The 26,101-nt window shown below is 41.6% G+C and overlaps 1 protein-coding gene across 1 annotated transcript; it reads left to right on the top strand.

Moving 5' to 3' along the window:
* Nucleotides 1-229: 229 nt before the first annotated feature.
* LOC120022670 (transmembrane protein 106B-like) lies at nucleotides 230-26,049 on the top strand. Its single transcript, XM_038966653.1, has 8 exons — nucleotides 230-322; nucleotides 7,435-7,617; nucleotides 13,062-13,125; nucleotides 13,282-13,441; nucleotides 13,760-13,900; nucleotides 18,677-18,726; nucleotides 23,664-23,717; nucleotides 23,854-26,049. The coding sequence occupies exons 2-8, from the start codon at nucleotides 7,443-7,445 to the stop codon at nucleotides 23,993-23,995; spliced, it is 786 nt and encodes a 261-aa protein (XP_038822581.1). The 5' UTR covers nucleotides 230-322; nucleotides 7,435-7,442; the 3' UTR covers nucleotides 23,996-26,049.
* The last annotated feature ends 52 nt before the right edge of the window (nucleotides 26,050-26,101 follow it).

Here is a 26,101-nt window from a genome sequence, read left to right as displayed (position 1 = left end):
GAAGTAGAATTAAGTAGATGTAAATATTGGATTAGGGTAGTTTTATTTATTATTATTTAATTTTTATTTTAAAAAATTGTCAGAGTTGTGGTAGATTGTATTTTATTTATTTTTTCAAACTAAGTATGAGGGAGTTGTACTCCAGTCTAGTAGGTGGCGGTAATGCAACATTTATTGGATGCCAACCGCCATTAAACCTCATCTAAGAAAAAGACAGTTACGTCATCATCCGAAATGCACTGCGAGTGTCAGTTTGTTTGATAGATAAACAAGAACTGCATAACCTTAAACGATTGCAAGGAAAAACATAACTCGTATTCTGGTAAGATGGACAATACTAATTTAACGTTATGAATAGTATGCGGTTAAATACATGTTGTGTCATTTAATTCCACTGAAAATCAAAACAGCACTGGCCTGCTGCTGCTAATATCGTTAGCTAACGTTATCCTGTTGCTGCCATTTTCGCTATCGTTAGCCAGCTTATTTTATGATCGTGTATTTACTAACTAGCTAATTTACAAACCAGTTGATACTCAAATGACTCTTGCTAACCGAATGAGGAAACTCAATTGAGCTTAATTGGCTAACGTTATTTAGCAATCACCCAAATCCAGACAGGTGATGTCCTGAAAGAGCTGTAGAATCTGGATCCCTACAAATCAGCTGGGCTAGACAATTTCGACCCTCTCTTCCTAAAATTATCCGCCGCTATTGTCGCAACCCCTATTAACGTAAACTCACTCACTTTTGTACATCGCCATGGTCCGTAAAATTGACCTTATTTTAGCGCCCAAAAAACGTAACACTTCCAGATCAACTGTAATGTCAATACCATTGTAAAGCACAATTTCTCCCCTTTCCAACAGAATTCCTGCCGAGACCTCCACGCTGCCCGTTTCTGCATAATAAAGGCAATGAGCTCCGTCGGGTCTTTTTAAAAATGGCGGGCGGGGAAGCGAAACTAAAGCGTGGTAGTGAGAAGGAGAGATGTGTGTGGCAAAACGGCTTTTTTTTCACTCGATCTGTCCAACTTATCACCTTATCGCCTCTAAAATGTAAATAAAACATTATAAAGTTTATTTAATGTGTTATTACATACCTATTTGAATCGGGTTTTTAGGGCGGTGCTAAAGTGATCTTCAGAAGTAACGTAAACTCACCCCATTCGTACGTAACCGCAACATTCAAACGAGGCTACAAAGAAAACTAATGGGACTGTGTTGACTTCAAAATCGGGGGGGTGAACTATGTTTCTATTCAAGCGTTGATCGACATGGCAATGGATCTATAGTATTGGAGAAAAAACGGACCCCTTCGTTACATCGTTAGGTGTCATGCCGTAACGTACAGCATGCATAAAGCAACTATTTCTGTCTTACAATCTCTCTCCACCAGGTGTAGCATTTCTCACATCGTTTAAAAACAAGAAATGGACAGTGACAGGGGTAAGGGGATACCTAGTCATTTTCTGCGTCATCATTGCATGCGATCATCATTCTCAAAGCCGCTGTTTACTTCTAAGATCACTTTAGCACCGCCCTAAAAACCCGATTAAAATTCGACACAAACCTTCAAATAGGTATGTAATGACACATTATATAAACTCTTTATAGTGTGTTATTTACATTTTAGAGGTGATATGTTGGACAGATCGAGTGGGAAAAAAGCATTTTTCCCACACATCTCCTTCTCACTATCACGCATTAGTTTCACTTCCCCACCCGCCATTTTTAAAAAGACCCGATGGGGCTCATTGCCTTCTTGAATCATGCAGAAACGGGCAGCGTGGTGGTCATGTAATTGATTCTGTTGGAAAGGGGAGAAATTGTGCTTTACAATGGTATTGACATTACAGTTGATCTGGAAGTATTATGTTTTGGGGGCGCTAAAATAAGGTCAATTGTACGGACCAGGGCGATGTACAAAAGTGAGTGAGTTTACGTTAAACAGCGGCTTTGAGTCATGATGCTTGCAGTGATGACGCAAAAAATGACTAGGTATCCCCCTTACCGCCGTCACTGTCCATTTCTTGTCACTGTTCATTTCTTTTAAAGATGAGAGAAGTGCTACACCTGGTGGAGAGAGATTGTAAGACAGAAATAGTTGCTTTATGCATGCTGTACGTTACGGCATGACACATCATGATGTAACGGAGGGTCAGTTTTTTAAACTTTTCTCCAATACTACAGAACCATTACCATGTTGATCAATGCATGAATAGAAACCTAGTTCACACCCCAGATTTTGAAGTCAACACAGTCGCTACAGTCCCATTAGTTTTCTTTGTAGCCTCGTTTGAATGTTGCGGTTGCGCACATTTGTACGGAATGGGGTGAGTTTACGTTACTAGTCTGTTCAACTTATCTTTCGTATCGTCTGAGATTCCTAAAGATTGGAAAGGGGCCGCGGTCATCCCCCTCTTCAAAGGGGGAGACACTCTAGACCCAAAGTGTTACAGACCTATATCTATCCTGCCCTGCCTTTCTAAAGTCTTCGAAAGCCAAGTGAACAAACAGATCATCGACCATCTCGAATCCCACCATACCTTAACCGCTATGCAATCCGGTTTCTGAGCTGGTCAAATCAAATGTTATTTGTCACATACACATGGTTAGCAGATGTTAATGCGAGTGTAGTGAAATGCTTGTGCTTCTAGTTCCGACCATGCAGTAATATCTAACAAGTAATCTAACCTAACAATTTCACAACTACCTTATACACACAAGTGTAAAGGAATGAATAAGAATATGTACATAAAAATATATGAATGAATGACGGCCGAACGGCATAGGCAAGATGCAGTAGATGGTATAGAGTACAGTATATACATATGAGATGAGTAATGTAGGGTATGTAAACATTATATAAAGTGGCTAGTGATAAATTTATTACATACATTTTTTTCCTTATTAAAGTGGCTAGAGATGAGTCAATGTGTTGGCAGCAGCCACTCAATGTTAGTGATGGCTATTTAACAGTCTGATGGCCTTGAGATAGAAGCTGTTTTTCAGTCTCTCGGCCCCCGCTTTGATGCACCTGTACTGACCTCGCCTTCTGGATGATAGCGGGGTGAACAGGCAGTGGCTCGGGTGGTTGTTGTCCTTGATTGTCTTTTTGGCCTTCCTGTGACATCAGGTGCTGTAGGTGTCCTGGAGGGCAGGTAGTTTGCCCCCGGTGATGTGTTGTGCAGACCTCACTACCCTCTGGAGAGCCTTACGGTTGTGGGCGGAGCAGTTGCCGTACCAGGCGGTGATACAGCCCGACAGGATGCTCTCGATTGTGCATCTGTAAAAGTTTGTGTTTTTGGTGACAAGCCAAATTTCTTCAGCCTCCTGAGGTTGAAGAGGCACTGCTGCGCCTTCTTCACCACGCTGTCTGTGTGGGTGGACCATTTCAGTTTTTCCGTGATGTGTACGCCAAGGAACTTAACTTCTTATGGCTGCAGCCCGACACCGGTACACTTATGACAACATCCAGCTCAAGTGCAGGGCGCGAAATTCAAAAGATATTTTTTTTTAAATATTTAACTTTCACACATTAACAAGTCCAAGACACCAGATGAAAGGTACACATCTTGTGAATCAAGCCAACATGTCCGATTTTTAAAATGTTTTACAGGGAAGACACAATATGTAAATCTATTAGCTAACCACGTTAGCAAAAGACACCACTATTCTTACTCCATCAGTTTTTACTCCATCAGTAGCTATCACAAATTCGACCAAATAAAGATATAAATAGCCACTAACCAAGAAACAACTTCATCAGATGACAGTCTGATAACATATTTATTGTATAGCATATGTTTTGTTCGAAAAATTTGCATATTTCAGGTATAAATCATAGTTTACATTTCAGCTACAATCAGAAATTGCACCGAAAGCAGCCATAATATTTACAGACACCAACGTCAAATACCTAATTACTCATCATAAAACATTTCTGAAAAATACATAGTGTACAGCAATTGAAAGACAGGCATCTTGTGATTCCAGACAATATTTCCGATTTATTAAATGTTTTACAGCGAAAACAAAATGTAGCGCTATATTAGCGTAGCCACAATAGCCAGAAACACTTGGGCGCCCACGACCAGTTCACATGCACGACAGATATTAGAAATAGCATCATAAAATGTTTCTTACTTTTGGTGATCTTCCGTCAGAATGTTGGACAAGGTGTCCTTTGTCCAGAACAGTCGTTGTTTTGATCTGGAACGGCAAATATCCCTCTTCATTTAGCATGGGCACTTGCCAAGTGGCACGGATCACTCCAACGTCAACAAAGTCAGAGAACGGAACACGGCAAAACTCCCGAAAAAATTTCAATAATCTGATTAAACTATATTGAAAAAACATACGTTACGATGATATGGTCACATGTATCAAATAAAATCTAAGACGGAGATGTTAGTCGTCCATAACGGGAGCAAAACAGAAGGCATATCCATGTCCTCTTTCGCGCGCTCCAGAAACAGGAAGTGGACGGTCACGTCAAAGAAATAGCTTTTATTCCACCTCAGACCAAGATAAACACAACATTTCTTCTCTCACAGCCTCTTGACACCCAGAGGAAGGCGTATGAAGTGTACGTAGACTCTTACGTATCATGACCATGTATAGGCAGGAAGTTGAACAGAGCATATATTTCTGACATTCCACTTCCTGGTCAGGAAAAGTGCTGCAGAATGAGTTCTGTTTCACTCAGAGAAATAATTCAAACGGTTTTAGAAACTAGAGAGTGTTTTCTATCCAATGGTAATAATAATATGCATATTGTACGAGCAAGAATTGAGTACGAGGCCGTTTGAAATGGGCACTATTTAACTGGCTACTCAATACTGCCCCTTGCAGCCATAACAGGTTAAAACGTTCCACTTTCTCCACTACTGTCCCATCGATGTGGATAGGGGGCTGCTCCCTCTGCTGTTTCCTGAAGTCCACGATCATCTCCTTTGTTTTGTTGACATTGAGTGTGAGGTTATTTTCCTGACACCACACTCCGAGGGCCCTCACCTCCTCCCTGTAGGCCGTCTCATCGTTGTTGCTATTCAAGCCTATTTCTGTAGTGTCGTCTGCAAACTTGATGATTGAGTTGGAGGCGTGCATGGCCACGCAGTCATGGGTGAACAGGGAGTACAGGAGAGGGCTGAGAACGCACCCTTGTGGGGCCCCAGTGTTGAGGATCAGCGGGGTGGAGATGTTGTTACCTACCCTCACCTTCTGGGGGCGGCCCGTCAGGAAGTCCAGGACCCAGTTGCACAGGGCGGGGTCAAGACCCAGGGTACTATGGTGTTAAATGCTGAGCTGTAGTCGATGAACAGCATTCTTACATAGGTATTCCTCTTGTCCAGATGGGTTAGGGCAGTGTGATTGTGTCGTCTGTGGACCTATTGGGGCGGTAAGCAAATTGGAGTGGGTCTAGGGTGTCAAGTAGGGTGGAGGTGATATGGTCCTTGACTAGCACTTCATGATGACGGAAGTGAGTGCTACGGGGCGATAGTCATTTAGCTCAGTTACCTTCGCTTTCTTGGGAACAGGAACAATGGTGGCCCTCTTGAAGCATGTGGGAACAGCAGACTGGGATAGGGATTGATTGAATATGTCCGTAAAAACACCAGCCAGCTGGTCTGCGCATGCTCTGAGGACGCGGCTGGGGATGCCGTCCGGGCCGGGAGCCTTGCGAGGGTTAACACGTTTAAATGTTTTACTCACGTTGGCTGCAGTGAAGGAGAGCCCGCAGGTTTTGGTAGCAGGCACTGTATTGTCCTCAAAGCGAGCGAAGAAGTTGTTTTCTCCAGCGCTGCTCTAACAAGCAACCAGTAAGAAAATGTAGGGGATGATGGCCCTCACTTATTAAATGACGGTGCATTGTGAAAGTATTCATCCCTCTTGGTGTTTTTCCTATTTTGTTGCATTACATCCTGTAATTTAAATAGATTTTTATTTGGATTTCATGTAATGGACATACACAAAATAGTACAAATTAGTGAAGTGAAATGAAAAAAAGTACTTGTTTAAAACAGAAAAGTGGTGCGTGCATATGTATTCACCCCCTTTGCTATGAAGCCCCTAAATACGATCTGGTGCAAACAATTACCTTCAGAAGTCACATAATTAGTTAAATTAAGTCCACCTGCGTGCAATCTGTCACATCATCTGTCACATGATCTCAGTGTATATATACACCTTTTCTGAAAGGCCCCAGAGTCTGCAACACCACTAAGCAAGGGACACCACCAAGCAAGCAGCACCATGAAGACCAAGGAGCTCTCCAAACAGGTCAGGGACAAAGTTGTAGAGAAGTACAGATCAGGGTTGGGTTATAAAAAAAATATCAAAATCTTTGAACATCCCACGGAGCACCATTTTAAATTCATTATTTAAAAAATGGTAAGAATATGGCACCACAACAAACCTGCCAAGAGAGGGCCGCCCTCCAAAACTCGCGGACCTGGCAAGGAGGGCATTAATCAGAGGCGCAACAAAGAGACGTTTGGTGTTTGCCAAAAGGCAAGTGGGAGACTCCCCAAAAATATGGAAGAAGGTGCTCTGGTCAAAGGAGACTAAAATTGAGCTTTTTGGCCATCAAGGAAAACGCTGTTTCTGGCACAAACCCAACACCTCATCACCCCGAGAACACTATCACCATGTTTTTCATCGGCAGGGACTGGGAAACTGGTCAGAATTGAAGGAATGATGGATGGTGCTAAATACAGGGAAATGCTTGAGGGAAACCTGGTTCTGTCTTCCAGAGATTTTAGACTGGGACGGAGGTTCACCTTCCAGCAGGACAATGACCCCAAGCATACTGCTAAAGCAATACTCGAGTGGATTAAGGGGGAAAATGTAAATGTCTCGGAATGGACTAGTCAAAGCGCAGACCTCAGTCCAATTGAGAATCTGTGGTATGACTTAAATATTGCTGTACACCAGCGGAACCCATCCAACTTAAAGGAGCTGGAGCAGTTTTTCCTTGAAGAATGGGCAAAAATCCCAGTGGCTAGATGTGCCAAGCTTATAGAGACATACCCTAAGAGACTTGCTGCTGTAATTGCTGCAAAAGGTGGCTCTACAAAGTATTGACTTTGGGGGGGTGAATAGTTATGCACGCTCAAGTAGTTTTTTTGTCTGATTTCTTGTTTGTTTCACAAAAAATATTTAGCATCTTTAAAGTGGTAGGCATGTTATGTAAATCAAATGATACAAACCCCCCACAAAAATCAATTTTAATTCCAGGTTGTAAGGCAACAAAATAGGAAAAATGCCAGGAGGGTGAATACTTTTGCAAGCTGCTGTAGTTCTCCCATCAAGGTACTCAGAAGGATAAATGTCATTATTTAAAATGCCTTGATTGTCTTAGCATTCCAATATTTATTTTTTAAAACATGTCAAACGCCAACAAGTAACCTTTGACCCCCTCCTCCTCCAGGTGTGACCATGGGGAAGGCCTTCTCCCTCCTGTCCAAGCAGGCATGCTACGATGACTCCCTGACCACCACACAGAACGATGATGGGAAGAGAGAGGACGTGTCCCAGTTCCCCTACGTAGAGTTCACAGGCCGGGACAGCGTCACATGTCCCAGCTGCCAGGGCACTGGGAGGATACCTAGAGGTGAGCACCACACACACACACACGCATACTTATGTAGAGTTCACTGGCAGGGACAGCGTCACATATCCTGCCTGTACCCTGACAGCTGGGACACCTAGAGGTAAACAGGAGGAGTAGAGTACTACAAGCCTGGTCTCAGATAACTTCGTTAAGCTGCTATACCATTTGAATGAATATGACTCGGTAAGAGTTTTGATCAGCCCAGGATCATAGTCAGATGGCAGTTGAAGTGCTGATGTGTATGGAAAACCACGTGGGTGCTCTCTTGTGGATAATGAATAGTGTGACTCCGACTCACTCTGTGGGCTTGAGGGAATGAGACCAATGACTGAATTTGGCATATGAAGGACACATGCTATGCCCGTAGACTCACTATAATCAAAGCTGTGTTTGTAGTTTATGATTTTATCCCCAGGGCCTGGTGAATTTCCCTTTTTGAGGGATAATAATGATTAGTGATGTGAATCTCTCCTTTCAAGCCTGATTTGATACCCATCTATCCATTTCATTGATTATTTCACAATTTAATGAAACAAATCTTATGGAGAATAAACTATTTCTAAGAGTTTTTCCGCAAGGCGGTGTCAATAGCGTTGGAGAAGAAGTTCTGAGGGCCTGCACCAATCCACAACTAGGAACACCACATTATTGAACACGCACTAATGCACGCACAGATTTCTGACACAACATGAACACAAACATGCATGCACAGGCAGTCAAATAATAACCCCTGTTTTTCATGGGAAAAACACTGCAGCTGTGCAGTCACTCCTTCATGGCTCTGACAAATAACCAGACTATTTTCCTTGATTTTTCCCCAGGCCACACAGTAGTCTTAGTTTTGGCACACAAAACCGAAAAGTATTTGAATTGTGGAACTAGATGTTCATACACTTGTTTGAGGATGTTACATCATGTCATCACACCCACCAGTGGTGAGAGCCTGCTCTAGTTGTTTTCCCATCCTCTGTGCCCAAGTTGGTTTTAGGTGGTGCTACTTAACAGCTCTGTTTGCTTCCCTGAAGCACATGAATTTGGAACCAGGATAGCACTGAGAGCTTTTGCTGAGAAAGTGACTTCCCGCTAATGTTTGAGCCTCCTAACATAATTATAAAGTTTTAAAATATATATTTGCCTTTTTCATCCTATTTTTGTAATATCTGTGGAATTATCATCCAAAATCGGTAAAATACCATATTGGCCAATGAAATCGGTGAAATGATTTATCGGTCAGGCTCTAGCTATGACACAGCCAGTTAATATAGCACAGTTTTGGATTTCACCCGTCTCAAAAGCGAATGGTTTTGACCGCTTGACCGTAGGCCTAGTGTGCAACTTGCCAAATTGTTTGTTCACCCTGTTCATGTAAAAATGACCAAATGCACTGACAGTTTAAATCAAAACTACAGTACCAGTCAAAAGTTTGGACACACCTACAAATGTTTCTTTATTTTTACTATTTTCTACATTGTAGAACAATAGTGAAGACATCAGAACTATGAAATGACACATGGAATCATGTGTTGAGTAAACAAAAAAGTAGTAATGCACCGAAATGAAATTTTTGGCTGATACCAATAGCCAATATTTTCCTTGCCAAAAACCCTGATACCGATAACCGATATTTAATATTTTAACGGCCTTTTAAGCATTCTAGTACAGTTAAATAGTTAACACACACACATGTTCGCAGCGGTCTAAGGCACTGCATCTCAGTGCAAGAGGCATCACTACAGTCCCTGGTTCGAATCCAGGCTGTATCACATCCGGCCGTGATTGGGAGTCCCATAGGGCGGTGCACAATTGGCCCAGCGTCGTCCGGGTTTGGCTGGGTTAGGCCGTCATTGTAAATAAGAATTTGTTCTTAACTGACTTGCCTAGTTAAATAAAGGTTACACAAACACCACACTGACCAGGAAGTTATTTTGTTGGCATTTACGTATGTCCCAATTACCAGTAAAACATAAATCAAAACCTATTTCTTTCACTTACTTGCTGTTCTGTTTCATTCATCAGTCGTTTCATTCTCAACCAGGATTTCTATGGAACGCCGTTTGGGTCTTTGCGTGTCAAAAAATAAACTATTTAACGCTATTTTACGTGTCAAATAACATTATTTTCCGTGTCAATTAAGCTTGTTGACCAATTGGGACCTGAATATGACTGCACCTCACAATAATTTAACGCGTTCATTAATTGTTTACGTAGTTATTACACATTGATTACGCTATCACTCGTATTTCATATGTCACAGCGATACCATCATAGCATACGTATCGATGAAAAGTTGTCTCGCACACCTACAGTGCTGGTCATTAAAAAAAAAGCTATCTAGCTCATGGATGCAGACCATGTTCTTCCCCATAAACATAGCAAAACGACAATCTGTTTCAGTAGCTTTAGTTAGTTAGCTAGCTAACCATATAGCTAGGTGTCATCACCCTAATTCGTAAGACCGTTCTTATGTGATTAATGGTGGTCAGACCCATCTATGTGATGCTAGCCACAATGAGGATTAGCCACAACAGCGGACTTTGCGGGTAGCCTTCAAAATAAACGTTTGACTTAATTATATTATTTGTATTAATTTGCATCACTGTCAATTACATACTTTTATTTTGAAGGCAAACCGCAAATTCCACTATTGTGCCTAATCCTTATTGTGGCTAGCTTCACAACATGTAACTTGGTCCTGTCGAGCGTCACTAGCCAGATGAAGCTAGCTGGCTGCTTATAACATTAGCTTTGGGCAACAGGGTTAAGTAGCTGGCTAGCTATTTTCATGAACTGAAGTTCAATTTCAATAGGTGAACAACAAGTGGCTGCCTAGCTAATATTCCTAAATCATTGCTAAGAATAATGAAAATGACTGCAGTTTCTACTGGTCATTGTTTTCAGGCTGGTTGTATTGGTGCTAGCTAGGTACCAAGCTAAAGCTAGCTAGCCCAGAAGTTGCGGTCGAACAAATTATGCTTTATTACCAACGCCGTATTGAAAACACATCGTTCGTGGCCGGGGTGTTTACTTGTTTGCAGACTTTTTTGTTCAGATTTGACAGTGCTACTGTAACTTTTTTGACACGCAAAGACCCAACCGGTTTTCAGTAACGTAAACTCACCCCATTCCGTACAAATGTGCGCAACCGCGACATTCAAACGAGGCTGCAAAGAAAACTAATGGGACTGTAGTGACTGTGTTGACTTAAAGATCTGGGGTGTGAACTAGGTTTCTATTCATGCATTGATCAACATGGTAATGGCTCTATAGTATTGGAGAAAAGTTTAAAAAACTGACCCTCCGTTACATCATGATGTGTCATGCCGTAACGTACAGCACGCATAAAGCAACTATTTCTGTCTTACAATCTCTCTCCACCAGGTGTAGCACTTCTCACATCGTTTAAAAACAAGAAATGGACAGTGACGGGGGTAAGGGGGGATACCTAGTCATTTTTTGCGTCATTGCATGCGATCATCATTCTCAAAGCCGCTGTTTACTTCTAAGATCACTTTAGCACCGCCCTAAAAACCCGATTTTAAAATTCGACACAAACCTTCAAATAGGTATGTAATGACATATTATATAAACTCTTTAGTGTTTTATTTACATTTTAGAGGCGATAAGGTGATAAGTTGGACAGATCGAGTGAAAAAAAGCCATTTTCCCACATCTCCTCCTCACTATCACGCATTAGTTTCGCTTCCCCACCCGCCATTTTTAAAAAGACCTGATGGGGCTCATTGCCTTGTTGAATTATGCAGAAACGGGCAGCGTGGGGGTCATGTCATTGATTTTGTTGGAAAGGGGAGAAATTGTGCTTTACAATGGTATTGACATTACAGTTGATCTGGAAGTATTACGTTTTTGGGGCACTAAAATAAGGTCAATTGTACGGACCAAGGCGATGTACAAAAGTGAGTGAGTTTACGTTAGTATGTATGTCGTGAAGCCAATCGCAGTGACGCTATTACTGTGTAACTCCGGTAGGGCAACATCTGAAAAATAGCGCATTTGGTAGTGTGTACCGGTGCTCGACCAGTCGGCGAAAGCCAACATCACCCACGACAGAAAACGGTTGATTATCAAGGGAAATTGATTCCATTATCTTGGCTTTAATGGATTTCGACATTTGAGTTGTCTCGCTGAAATTTCCTTACCCTTTCATATGACTGCTCGACCAATATATCGTGCATCCCTAAAAAAAACATGTAAAAAAAAAAAAAAATGGTTTCTTCTAAGTAGCCACCCATTGCCTTGATGACAGCTTTACACCCTCTTGGAATTCTCTCAACCAGCTTCATGGGGAATGCTTTTCTGACAGTCTTGAAGGCGTTCCCACATATGCTGAGCACTTGTTGGCTGCTTTTCCATCATTCTGCGGTCCAACTCATCCCAAACCAGCTCAGTTGGGTTGAGGTCGGGGTGATTGTGGAGGCCAGGTCATCTGATGCCGCACTCCATCACTCTCCTTCTTGGTCAAATAGCCCTTACACAGCCTGGAGGTGTGTTTTGGGTCATTGTCCTGTTGAAAACAAATGATAGTCCCACTAAGCGCCAACCAGGCGTATTGCTCTGGTAGCCATGCTGGTTAAGTGTGCCTTGAATTCTAAATAAATCACTGACAATGTCACCAGCAAAGCACCCCCACATGATCACACCTCCATGCTTCACGGTGGGAACCACACATGCACAGATAATCCGTTTACCTACTCTGCATCTCACAAAGACAAGGTGGTTGGTACCAGGGTTGGTACTAGGGTTGTCAACTTTTGACTGGTACAGTATATCTTATGGTGAACCTGGCATTTGAAAAGCCCTAATTAGCATTAAGATGTTCAATCAGCAAGATGTGAGTCGTGTCCACTCCGGTAGCCTTCACGCTGCCGGTAAAACACCATACAGCGCATTTGTTAACAATTACCCAAATTACATTTGTCACCTAACTAATAAAGCTTATGATTTGACATTGCGAAAGCCATTTCACAATTGTTTAAGTGCTGAAGGTGCCACGCAGATATACAAATATTAGATCAGGGATAGGCTCTCGTTGCCTTGAGGTGCGGTGCTCTGTGTGCACGGTTGTTATCTGACTTGGACATCAATGATAGGCTGCTGAAGGAGAGGAAGCATAATTTCAGTCACAAGATTTAGAGCTATTTTTGGATGGGGGGCATACAATTACGAGTAATAAAAAAAACATTAGTGATCCGGCGGTCTGCACATTAAAAAAAAAAAAAAAAAATGTATATTCTGACCGATTCATGCCATATTTGGATCGGTTTGTGCTCCCGCGAATCGATGCACTCATATCTTAAACAGTTGAACCAGGGACTGATGCCTGTTGGTGAATCGTTACAATCCTAGTATTGCTAATGTTGTAGTAATGTATTTAATGTTGTAGTTATATCAGATGATTAGTTTAAATATTTCCTTGCATTACACAGGCCAAGAGAACCAGCTGGTGGCATTGATTCCATACAGTGACCAGAGACTCAGGCCCAGGAGAACGTAAGTGGAATGTTGTTGTTGGGTTGGTAGCTATAGGCTAAACGTCACAATAATGTTTTCCCATGTGACTGCAACTTTGCAAGTAACTATTCCTTTCTTGCAATATTCTTTGTATCCTGCTACTTCTGACCCTGCCTTTGGCTCTCTCTTTCACAGAAAGCTGTATGTGACGGCCTCAGTGGCTGTGTGTCTGCTGCTGTCCAGCCTGGCTGTCTTCTTCCTATTCCCTCGTACCATAGACGTCTCTTACGGGGGCGTCAAGTCTGTCTTCGTCACCTACGATGAGGATAAGAGGATTGTCTATCTCAACGTGACGGTGAGCCTCTCTCCTCTGTTCTAACCACACCATGATGATTTGGATCAAGTAGGACAGTCACAGGAGGAGACTGCTTTTCCTTCTCAACCGGTTCTTTGCTCCTAAGGTTGCCCATGTTCGGGCAGATGAGTTGGGTCACAAATATAGTGGGATTCTAGGTATCCTGCCATCCCCGGCGATTGAGCCCTTGAGCAAGGCGCATAACTCCGAAACTGCACCAGGGTTGCCGCACTGGCTAACTCTGGTTTCCTGTGGTGTTTGTGTGAAAAGATTAATTTCTGTGATCATAAAATTACAAAATATTCTTCTTCATTCCAGAACACTCTGAACATCACCAATAACAACTACTACAGTATAGAGGTGTCTAACATCACAGCCCAGGTCCAGTTCTCCAACACGGTGATCGGGAAGTCCCGCATCAATAACCGCACCGCTATCAGTCCTCTGGGCTTGCAGCAGGTACACAACTCTGTAATAACACGATAACAACTCTGCAATAACCCGGGGGGGGAGTACAGCGTCCAGGCAAAATATATAGCGGAGATACATGAGCTTATCACAATAATTGTAACAAAATGTCAAGACAATTGTAGGCTATTACACCACTTTTTATCATTACTGCATGTCAGTGGCATGAAAACAGCTGACATAGCCTATGCCACAAAATGTGATGTGGTTTGACGAGAACACTGACAGTTTGACAAGGCAGAGATCCGTGGCCATCACCGAGACACGCGCAGGCAGCAGTGGACGCATACATTCTGGCCTAAATGTCATTACACTGTAACAGATGACTCTTTCCATTCACCACTGTTTGGAGGCTGGTAATATGTTGCCAGTCGATGAATGTGGTTATTACACAACGATGACTGGTAATAACACGCATGTGTAGCTAGTATAGGAGCCCTTTGAAGTGATTGTTTGACAATCGGATGAAAACATGACTGGTTGTGTTTATGCTACAGTAATAGGTAATACATTTTCCAAGTTAAATGACATCTTTACGAGGCACACAGAGATCCTATTCAATTAATAAGGATTCTATATGTAATTCTATGATTAGGCCCTTAAAGTTCTACTTTCACCACTGGTAATAACACTAACTGCACTGTAATAGTGTGGTTATTACACAACGATGACTGGTAATAACACGCTAACTGCACTAATAGTGTGGTTATTACACAACGATGACTGGTAATAACACGCTAACTGCACTAATAGTGTGGTTATTACACAACGATGACTGGTAATAACACGCTAACTGCACTAATAGTGTGGTTATTACACAACGATGACTGGTAATAACACGCTAACTGCACTAATAGTGTGGAATATTACACAACGATGACTGGTAATAACACGCTAACTGCACTAATAGTGTGGTTATTACACAATGATGACTGGTAATAACACGCTAACTGCACTAATAGTGTGGTTATTACACAATGATGACTGGTAATAATGCGGTAACTGCACTGTAATAGTGTGGTTATTACACAACGATGACTGGTAACACGCTAACTGCACTGTAATAGTGTGGTTATTACACAATGATGACTGGTAATAACACGCTAACTGCACTGTAATAGTGTGGTTATTACACAATGATGACTGGTAATAACACGCTAACTGCACTAATAGTGTGGTTATTACACAACGATGACTGGTAATAATGCGGTAACTGCACTGTAATAGGATGGTTATTACACAACGATGACTGTTAATAATGCGGTAACTGCACTGTAATAGTGTGGTTATTACACAACGATGACTGGTAATAATGCGGTAACTGCACTGTAATAGGATGGTTATTACACAACAATGACTGGTAATAACACGCTAACTGCACTAATAGTGTGGTTATTACACAACGATGACTGGTAATAACACGCTAACTGCACTGTAATAGTGTGGTTATTACACAATGATGACTGGTAATAACACGCTAACTGCACTGTAATAGGATGGTTATTACACAACGATGACTGTTAATAATGCGGTAACTGCACTAATAGTGTGGTTATTACACAACGATGACTGGTAATAACACGCTAACTGCACTGTAATAGTGTGGTTATTACACAACGATGACTGGTAATGTGGTAACTGCACTGTAATAGGATGGTTATTACACAATGATGACTGGTAATAACACGCTAACTGCACTGTAATAGTGTGGTTATTACACAATGATGACTGGTAATAACACGCTAACTGCACTGTAATAGTGTGGTTATTACACAATGATGACTGGTAATAACACGCTAACTGCACTAATAGTGTGGTTATTACACAATGATGACTGGTAATAACACGCTAACTGCACTAATAGTGTGGTTATTACACAACGATGACTGGTAATAATGCGGTAACTGCACTGTAATAGGATGGTTATTACACAACGATGACTGTTAATAATGCGGTAACTGCACTGTAATAGTGTGGTTATTACACAACGATGACTGGTAATAATGCGGTAACTGCACTGTAATAGGATGGTTATTACACAACGATGACTGGTAATAATGTGGTAACTGCACTGTAATAGGATGGTTATTACACAATGATGACTGGTAATAACACGCTAACTGCACTGTAATAGTGTGGTTATTACACAACGATGACTGGTAATAATGTGGTAACTGCACTGTAATAGGATGGTTATTACACAATGATGACTGGTAATAACACGCTAACTGCACTGTAATAGTGTGGTTATTACACAATGATGACTGGTAATAACACGCTAACTGCACTGTAATAGTGTGGTTATTACACAATGATGACTGGTAATAACACGCTAACTGCACTGTAATAGTGTGGTTATTACACAACGATGACTGGTAATAATGCGGTAACTGCACTGTAATAGGATGGTTATTACACAACGATGACTGTTAATAATGCGGTAACTGCACTGTAATAGTGTGGTTATTACACAACGATGACTGGTAATAATGCGGTAACTGCACTGTAATAGGATGGTTATTACACAACGATGACTGGTAATAATGTGGTAACTGCACTGTAATAGTGTGGTTATTACACAACGATGACTGGTAATAACACGCTAACTGCACTAATAGTGTGGTTATTACACAATGATGACTGGTAATAATGCGGTAACTGCACTGTAATAGTGTGGTTATTACACAATGATGACTGGTAATAACACGCTAACTGCACTGTAATAGTGTGGTTATTACACAATGATGACTGGTAATAATGCGGTAACTGCACTGTAATAGTGTGGTTATTACACAACGATGACTGGTAATAACACGCTAACTGCACTGTAATAGTGTGGAATATTACACAACGATGACTGGTAATAATGCGGTAACTGCACTGTAATAGTGTGGTTATTACACAACGATGACTGGTAATAACACGCTAACTGCACTAATAGTGTGGTTATTACACAATGATGACTGGTAATAATGCGGTAACTGCACTGTAATAGTGTGGTTATTACACAACGATGACTGGTAATAATGCGGTAACTGCACTGTAATAGGATGGTTATTACACAACGATGACTGTTAATAATGCGGTAACTGCACTGTAATAGTGTGGTTATTACACAACGATGACTGGTAATAATGCGGTAACTGCACTGTAATAGTGTGGTTATTACACAACGATGACTGGTAATAATGCGGTAACTGCACTGTAATAGGATGGTTACTACACAACAATGACTGGTAATAACACGCTAACTGCACTAATAGTGTGGTTATTACACAACGATGACTGGTAATAACACGCTAACTGCACTGTAATAGTGTGGTTATTACACAATGATGACTGGTAATAACACGCTAACTGCACTAATAGTGTGGTTATTACACAATGATGACTGGTAATAACACGCTAACTGCACTGTAATAGTGTGGTTATTACACAATGATGACTGGTAATAATGCGGTAACTGCACTGTAATAGGATGGTTATTACACAACGATGACTGTTAATAATGCGGTAACTGCACTAATAGTGTGGTTATTACACAACGATGACTGGTAATAACACGCTAACTGCACTGTAATAGTGTGGTTATTACACAACGATGACTGGTAATGTGGTAACTGCACTGTAATAGGATGGTTATTACACAATGATGACTGGTAATAACACGCTAACTGCACTGTAATAGTGTGGTTATTACACAATGATGACTGGTAATAACACGCTAACTGCACTAATAGTGTGGTTATTACACAACGATGACTGGTAATAATGCGGTAACTGCACTGTAATAGGATGGTTATTACACAACGATGACTGTTAATAATGCGGTAACTGCACTGTAATAGTGTGGTTATTACACAACGATGACTGGTAATAATGCGGTAACTGCACTGTAATAGGATGGTTATTACACAATGATGACTGGTAATAACACGCTAACTGCACTAATAGTGTGGTTATTACACAACGATGACTGGTAATAATGCGGTAACTGCACTGTAATAGTGTGGTTATTACACAATGATGACTGGTAATAACACGCTAACTGCACTAATAGTGTGGTTATTACACAATGATGACTGGTAATAATGCGGTAACTGCACTGTAATAGGATGGTTATTACACAACGATGACTGGTAATAACACGCTAACTGCACTAGTGTGGTTATTACACAATGATGACTGGTAATAATGCGGTAACTGCACTAATAGTGTGGTTATTACACAATGATGACTGGTAATAATGCGGTAACTGCACTAATAGTGTGGTTATTACACAACAATGACTGGTAATAACACGCTAACTGCACTAATAGTGTGGTTATTACACAACGATGACTGTTAATAATGAGGTAACTGCACTGTAATAGTGTGGTTATTACACAACGATGACTGGTAATAATGCGGTAACTGCACTGTAATAGGATGGTTATTACACAACGATGACTGGTAATAATGCGGTAACTGCACTGTAATAGGATGGTTATTACACAACGATGACTGGTAATAATGCGGTAACTGCACTGTAATAGTGTGGTTATTACACAACGATCATTATTGGACGTGCAGCAGAAACTCCAGTTTCACTAAATTCAAGATCCAACGACCCCTAGCTGTTTTTTTGTACTAGATTCAGACACCTCTTCCTTGTCCTGCATCCGTTGTCACAGTGAGGATTTCAGGTCAATTTCCTATTTTGGTTCTTGGAGCACTCTTTCCCCATGTCACCTTTTTGATCATAACCCTGTGTGTTGTTGTTCCCAGGTTGACTACATGGTTCCCACCATTATAGCAGACGAGATGAGCTACATGTAGTAAGTACAGCACAACCCAGTACAGCACGTTACAGTACTAGTATTATGAGAACACTGGGAGCCTAATGGTCGAGATGTTGTTTAAAATAAATCCTATGGGAGTACAGATTGCAGTGTGGAGTCCTCTTTCAGTTCTTGCTTAACCTCGTCCCCAGGCTCATGTTACCGCATATAGAGCCTGGAAACCACATGACACTAAAGTGGGACTTGAAAGGGGCACATGCTAAAGGCTGGAGAGGGACAGAGAGCCTGTCATAGCTGGATTATTTGGGACTTTGAAAAACCTGCAATCAATAGCAATGTTGGATCACACCGACCCATATTATTTTTTGGAAGCCCAATTGATTCTGATCTTCGGCATATAACGTGTATGTGAAGACGTATTTTTAGATCAAGGGTATTCAACCAGGGGTCCGCGGAGATACTGCAGAGGGTCCATGAAACATTTTTAAATATTATTTTTGTATGCATGTATCGCTAGCAACCGGTTTTAATTTATTATTACATACCTACAATAGAAAAGAGGATAATATCTTCTGATGGCAACTTTATTTCGTAAACTTCATATATTGAGCCAGTTACACTCAATGGAATATCTGACATACAGTTGAAGTCGGAAGTTTACATACACTTAGGTTGGAGTCATTAAAACTCGTTTTTCAACCACTCCACAAATTTCTTGTTAACAAACTATAGTTCTGGCAAGTCGGTTAGGACATCTACTTTGTGCATGACACAAGTAATTTTTCCAACAATTGTCTACAGACAGATTATTTCACTTATAATTCACTGTATCACAATTCCAGTTGGTCAAAAGTTTACATAAACTAAGTTGACTGTGCCTTTAAACAGCTTGGACATTTCCAGAAAATGATGTCATGGCATTAGAAGCTTCTGATAGGCAAAAAAAAATTTGCCTTTTATTTAACCAGGTAGATTTAGTTGAAAACAAGTTCTCATTTACAACTGCGACCTGGCCAAGATAAAGCAAAGCAGTGCGACACAAACATCAACACAGAGTTACACATGGAACAAACAAACATGCAGTCAATAATACAATAGAAAAGGTCTATATACAGTGTGTGCAAATAAGGGAGGTAAGTCAATAAATAGGCCATAGTGGTGAAATAATTACTATATAGCTATTAAACACTGGAGTGATAGATGTGCAGAAGATGAGTGTGCAAGTAGAGATACTGGGGTGCAAAGGAGCAAAATAAATAACAGTATGGGGGATGAGATAGTTGGATGGGCTTTTACAGATGGGCTATGTACAGTGATCTGTGAGCTGCTCTGACAGCTGGTGCTTAAAGCTAGTGAGGGAAGTATGAGTCTCCAGCTTCAGTGATTTTAATTTTTTTTGCATTTCGTTCCAGTCATTGGCAGCAGAGAACTGGAAGGAAAGGCGGCCAAAGGAGAAATTGGCTTTGGGGGTGACCAATGAGATATACCTGCTGGAGCGCGTGCTACGTGTGGGTGCTGCTATGGTGACCAGTGAGCTGAGATAAGGTGGGGCTTTACCTAGCAAAGACGTATAGATGACCTGACCAGGTGGGTTTGATGACGAATATAAAGCGAGGGCCAGCCAACAAGAGCATAAAGGTCGCAGTTGTGGGTAGTATATGGGACTTTGGTGACAAAACGCATGGCACTGTGATGGACTGCATACAATTTGCTGAGTAGAGTGTTGGAGGCTATTTTGTAAATTACATCGCCGAAGTCAAGGATCAGTAGGATAGTCAGTTTTACTAGGGTATGTTTGGCAGCATGAGTGAAGGCTGCTTTGTTGCGAAATAGGAAGCCTATTCTAGATTTAATTTTGGATATCATTTGAGTCAATTGGAAGTGTACCTGTGGATGTATTTCAAGGCTTACCTTCAAACTCAGTGCCTCTTTTCTTGACATCATTGGAAAATAAAAAGATATCAGCCAAGACCTCAGAAAGAAATTGTAGACCTCCACAAATCTGGTTCATCCTTGGGAGCAATTTCCAAACGCCTGAAGGTACCACGTTCATCTGTACAAACAATAGTACGCAAGTATAAACACCATGGAACCACGCAGGCGTCATACCGCTCAGGAAGGAGACGCGTTCTGTCTCCTAGAGATGAACGTACTTTAGTGCGAAAAGTGCAAATCAATCCCAGAACAACAGCAAAGGACCTCGTGAAGATGCTGGAGGAAACAGATACAAAAGTATCTATATCCACAGTAAAACGAGTCCTATATCGACATAAGGCTGCTCAGCAAGGAAAAGCCACTGCTCCAAAACCGCCTTTAAAAAATCCCGACTACGGTTTGCAACTGCACATGTGGACAAATATCGTTTATTTTTATATATATATACACTGCTCAAAAAAATAAAGGGAACACTAAAATAACACATCCTAGATCTGAATGAAATATTCTTATTAAATACTTTTTTCTTTAAATAGTTGAATGTGCTGACAACAAAATCACACAAATTATCAATGGAAATCAAATTTATCAACCCATGGAGGTCTGGATTTGGAGTCACACTCAAAATTAAAGTGGAAACCCACACTACAGGCTGATCCAACTTTGATGTAATGTCCTTAAAACAAGTCAAAATGAGGCTCAGTGGTGTGTGTGGCCTCCACGTGCCTGTATGACCTCCCTACAACGCCTGGGCATGCTCCTGATGAGGTGGCGGATGGTCTCCTGAGGGATCTCCTCCCAGACCTTGACTAAAGCATCCGCCAACTCCTGGACAGTCTGTGGTGCAACGTGGCTTTGGTGGATGGAGCAAGACATGATGTCCCAGATGTGCTCAATTGGATTCAGGTCTGGGGAACGAGTGGGCCAGTCCATAGCATCAATGCCTTCCTCTTGCAGGAACTGCTGACACACTCCAGCCACATGGGGTCTAGCATTGTCTTGCATTAGGAGGAACCCAGGGTCAACCGCACCAGCATATGGTCTCACAAGTGGTCTGAGGATCTCATCTCGGTACCTAATGGCAGTCAGGCTACCTCTGGCGAGCACATGGAGGGCTGTGCGGCCCCGCCCAAAGAAATGCCTCCCCACACCATGACTGACCCACCGCCAAACCGGTCATGCTGGAGGATGTTGCAGGCAGCAGAACGTTCTCCACGGCGTCTCCAGACTCTGTCACGTCTGTCACGTGCTCAGTCTGAACCTGCTTTCATCTGAAGAGCACAGGGCGGCAGTGGCGAATTTGCCAATCTTGGTGTTCTCTGGCAAATGCCAAACGTCCTGCACGGTGTTGGGCTGTAAGCACAACCCCCACCTGTGGACGTCGGGCCCTCATACCACCCTCATGGAGTCTGTTTCTGACCGTTTGAGCAGACACATGCACATTTGTGGCCTGCTAGAGGTCATTTTGCAGGGTTCTGGCAGTGCTCCTCCTGCTCCTCCTTGCACAAAGGCGGAGGTAGCGGTCCTGCTGCTGGGTTGTTGCCCTCCTACGGCCTCCTCCACGTCTCCTGATGTACTGGCCTGTCTCCTGGTAGCGCCTCCATGCTCTGGACACTACGCTGACAGACACAGCAAACCTTCTTGCCACAGCTCGCATTGATGTGCCATCCTGGATGAGCTGCACTACCTGAGCCACTTGTGTGGGTTGTAGACTCCGTCTCATGCTACCACTAGAGTGAAAGCACCGCCAGCATTCAAAAGTGACCAAAACATCAGCCAGGAAGCATAGGAACTGAGAAGTGGTCTGTGGTCACCACCTGCAGAACCACTCCTTTATTGGGGGTGTCTTGCTAATTGCCTATAATTTCCACCTGTTGTCTATTCCATTTGCACAACAGCATGTGAAATTTATTGTCAATCAGTGTTGCTTCCTAAGTGGACAGTTTGATTTCACAGAAGTGTGATTGACTTGGAGTTACATTGTGTTGTTTAAGTGTTCCCTTTATTTTTTTGAGCAGTGTAGATAGATATATATATATCTTCTGGTCGGATGAAACAAAAATAGAACTGTTTGGCCGTAATGACCATCGTTATGTTTGGAGGGAAAAGGGGGAGGCTTGCAAGCCGAGGAACACCATCCCAACCGTGAAGCACGGGGCTGGCAGTATCCTGTTGTAGGGGTGCTTTGCTGCAGGAGGGACTGGTGCACTTCACAAAATAGATGGCATCATGAGGAGGAAAATTATGTGGATATATTGAAGCAACATCTCAAGACATTAGTCAGGAAGTTAAAGCTTGGTCGCAAATGGGTCTTCCAAATGGACAATGACCCCAAGCATAATTCTCTCTCCTATTACTCTGACATTTCACATTCTTAAAACAATGTGGTGATCTTAACTGACCTAAAACAGGGAATTTGTACTCTGAATAAATGTCAGGAATTGTGAAACTGAGTTTAAATGTATTTGGCTAAGGTTTATGTAAACTTACGACTTCAACTGTAGGCTTTAAAAAAGCACCTGTGAAAAGTGCTGCCGGTAAGCTTTCTTGACTTGGACATACATTTTTGCAACACATGGCTAACCTTTTGTTTTAAACAGCTGCTCTTAGAGAACATGTGTTTGCAGTTTCTTTTCTACCTAATAGACAGAGTTTATACTTCCCCTTCCAATTATAATGTGGTCAAGTCAAAATGCATTTTTGGGGTCACCAGTTTTCCTGGGAGGGGGTCCCTGGGCAAGAAAAGGTTGAAGACCCCTGTCTTAAATTCATACTTTCCGATTTCCCGAACTTACTTCATTTCTTGTTTAGCCTTTCACTTGTGCTGCTCCTGCTTTGAAATGCACAACGTAGAGGGGTGGTTCAAGGGGTATGCTGATGGACTGAAAGATCAGCAAATAGGCTCCTTTCAAGTCCCTTTCTGAAACTCTGTGAAACCAGACAGAGAAAGAGCCAGCTGGTGGACAAGATTCGTTTTTTGTTTTCTTATCACGTGAAACAGCCAATCTGACTGAAGCATCTGTTCTTCTTTTTCCCAGTGATTACTGCACCCTACAGACCATAAAGGTGCACAACATTGTGGTTATGATGCAGTAAGTACTCTGTCTGCACATCTCTCTTTAAATATTCACACAGGACCACAGAATCCTGGTTCTCATTCTCACATGTAATACTTGTTAATGCACTTGTAATACTTGTCAATAATATATTGAATAATCCTGTTTCCAGGGTGACGGTGACCACAGTGTACTTTGGCCACATGGAGCAGGTCACTCAGGAGATGTACCAGTATGTAGACTGTGGAGGTAACACCACCACTGTGAGGGGGGCGCAGGCCAAGGTGTCTAATGCCCCAATACCCCCAGAGTAACCCACATACTTGCCCTACCTGACCTGAGCCTGGTCCTGGTGAGGGTCCTTGGATGCTAGTCTTAGATCAGGAAACCTGCCAAATCTGGAGAGCTACTGTGTGTGTAGGCTTTTGTTCCAGCCCTTCTCTAACACTGCTGATCAGCTGGATATAGAATGTTAGAGCAGGGATAAGTGTCCACCCAGTAGCTCTCCAGGAGGAGGGTTAGCCACCCCAGCCGAAGATGGTACACTGTGTTTCTCCTTCCTCTTCACCGTCCATCTACTGATGAAGACCCCACTGTCATGCATTTCTGTGTTAGCTTACCATTTTGTTGGGAGTATATGCCAAATGTGCAGTTGAGGGGAAAAATACTTGTTTTAAATGTATAAACACTACCACAATATTTCAGTACCAAACCATTATGCACTTTATTAATGCATTTCAAATTCAACCTGTCACTGTGACAATGTAACATTTCACGATGCCACTCCAGACTCCTCCAAACCACTTTGAACTGTAAATGTATATGAAGTAATAACACTTTCCTGTGTATGGATGAGGATAACCTCTGAAAGAGTTCTCTCAGTAATCTGATCTCAAATCATTTTGATAGTCAGAGAAATTGAACCAACAGATCTGGGACCAGTCTATTCTCAAAGTTAGACCTGTTGTAACACAATAGTGTGTATTATTATGACATTAATCTAGTCCATCTAAATCTGCTGATCAATCACAATCCCCTATATAGCACTACTAGGGCTCTGTCCAAAGGTAGTGCGCTATATAGGGCCCCCAAACTCAACTCAACTCTGGACCTCGAAGCCAGTTCCACTGTGTTTTTTCTTCATTGTTCCCCTCTAGTCATGGACTGATTTAGACCTGGGACAACAGGTGGGGTGCAATTATCAGGTAGAATAGAAAACCAGCAGGCTGTGGACCTTGTCGGTTAAGAGTTGAATCACCCTGATTTAGGAAATAAGGTACCATTTGAGATGAAGCCAGAATGTGGCGTTTCCAGGATTTCTCAGCTTGTAATGACCAGGTTCTGCTTTAGAGGGCTCTCTGTACAATCTGTGAATTTGGACCAGTTTACTGTGATCTGTTGTGTGTGTGATCCGTTGACGTGAATTGAAAGGCTTATATCCCTGAAATTGAGTAATTTAAGATATTAAGTTCCTTCCACCACTCTGTTCCCAATTGGTAAAATATTGATTGATTGATGGTGATTCCTTATCAGTAATTTAATCCTCTCAGTTTGTGCCTATGAGGGAGTTGTGTAATGTTTTGTGATCCTACCTACTGCTGATTTGTATTTGACCAACTGAATTTTTACATTCCATCGGATCCATTTTCATGATATACATAAAGAGGATTTATTAATAACCTGCAAGGGACTGCGTTTTGATAATTTACGTCCCTGCCTATCAAACTCAGTTGAAGAGTTTGTAGAACTACCTAGATTTAATGAAAACCTGTTTTAATACAACTTTTGTAATATGATTCATACCTACGTTGTAGAGAACCTTTTTGAAATATGAACTCAAATTAATGTAAACTACCCTCTTTCATAGATATAAATATACCTTGAATTATACAACTCTAATAGAAACTACCCTCTGTCATAGAAAAATATACCTTGAATTTCTTAATGAATAATCAAACTGTAGTTTGCCGTTGATGTAATTAGCAGTTTCCTAGGTTATTGTAGAGCACAACATTTAATTTTGTTTTTGTTCCTAATCAAGCACCTTAATCGTGTATGGAAGAGTGGTTCAGCTTTTGATTGAATGTTAGGATTGAGTGAAGACTTGAAATACTATTGGTTCATCAAGAAGAAGAGTGGTTTGATGATCTGACGAGGTTCTTTCTGAATGTCTACTTCTGTGGGGTAGATAATCAGAATAATGTAACAACTTTTTGACTAGATGTAAATACAAGCTGTTTTTAAAGAGTATAAATGTAGTTTTTATTTGCTTTTCATCATATTTTAAATTGTTTGTCCTGTCTAGGTATGTTGTCATGCTTTCAGGAAAAAATGTAATAGCATGAATAAAGTTGTCACCACATTTGTCTGTTATCTTGTATTTTCTTCAGTCTTTGTTCATACCTTTTTATTTAACAAAC

The sequence above is a fragment of the Salvelinus namaycush genome, chromosome 27, assembly GCF_016432855.1.
Source record: "Salvelinus namaycush isolate Seneca chromosome 27, SaNama_1.0, whole genome shotgun sequence".
In the NCBI taxonomy this organism is placed as follows: Eukaryota; Metazoa; Chordata; class Actinopteri; order Salmoniformes; family Salmonidae; genus Salvelinus; species Salvelinus namaycush.
This window is presented reverse-complemented; position numbering and strand designations above follow the sequence as displayed.

Bases quoted from the DNA above. Each gene is read 5' to 3' on its own strand.
- LOC120022670 (XM_038966653.1), top strand. From the start codon at position 7,443: ATGGGGAAGGCCTTCTCCCTCCTGTCCAAGCAGGCATGCTACGATGAC. The intron at 13,126-13,281 runs GTAAGTGGAATG...TCTCTTTCACAG, and splicing joins AGACTCAGGCCCAGGAGAAC to AAAGCTGTATGTGACGGCCT. The intron at 18,727-23,663 runs GTAAGTACAGCA...TCTTTTTCCCAG, and splicing joins GACGAGATGAGCTACATGTA to TGATTACTGCACCCTACAGA.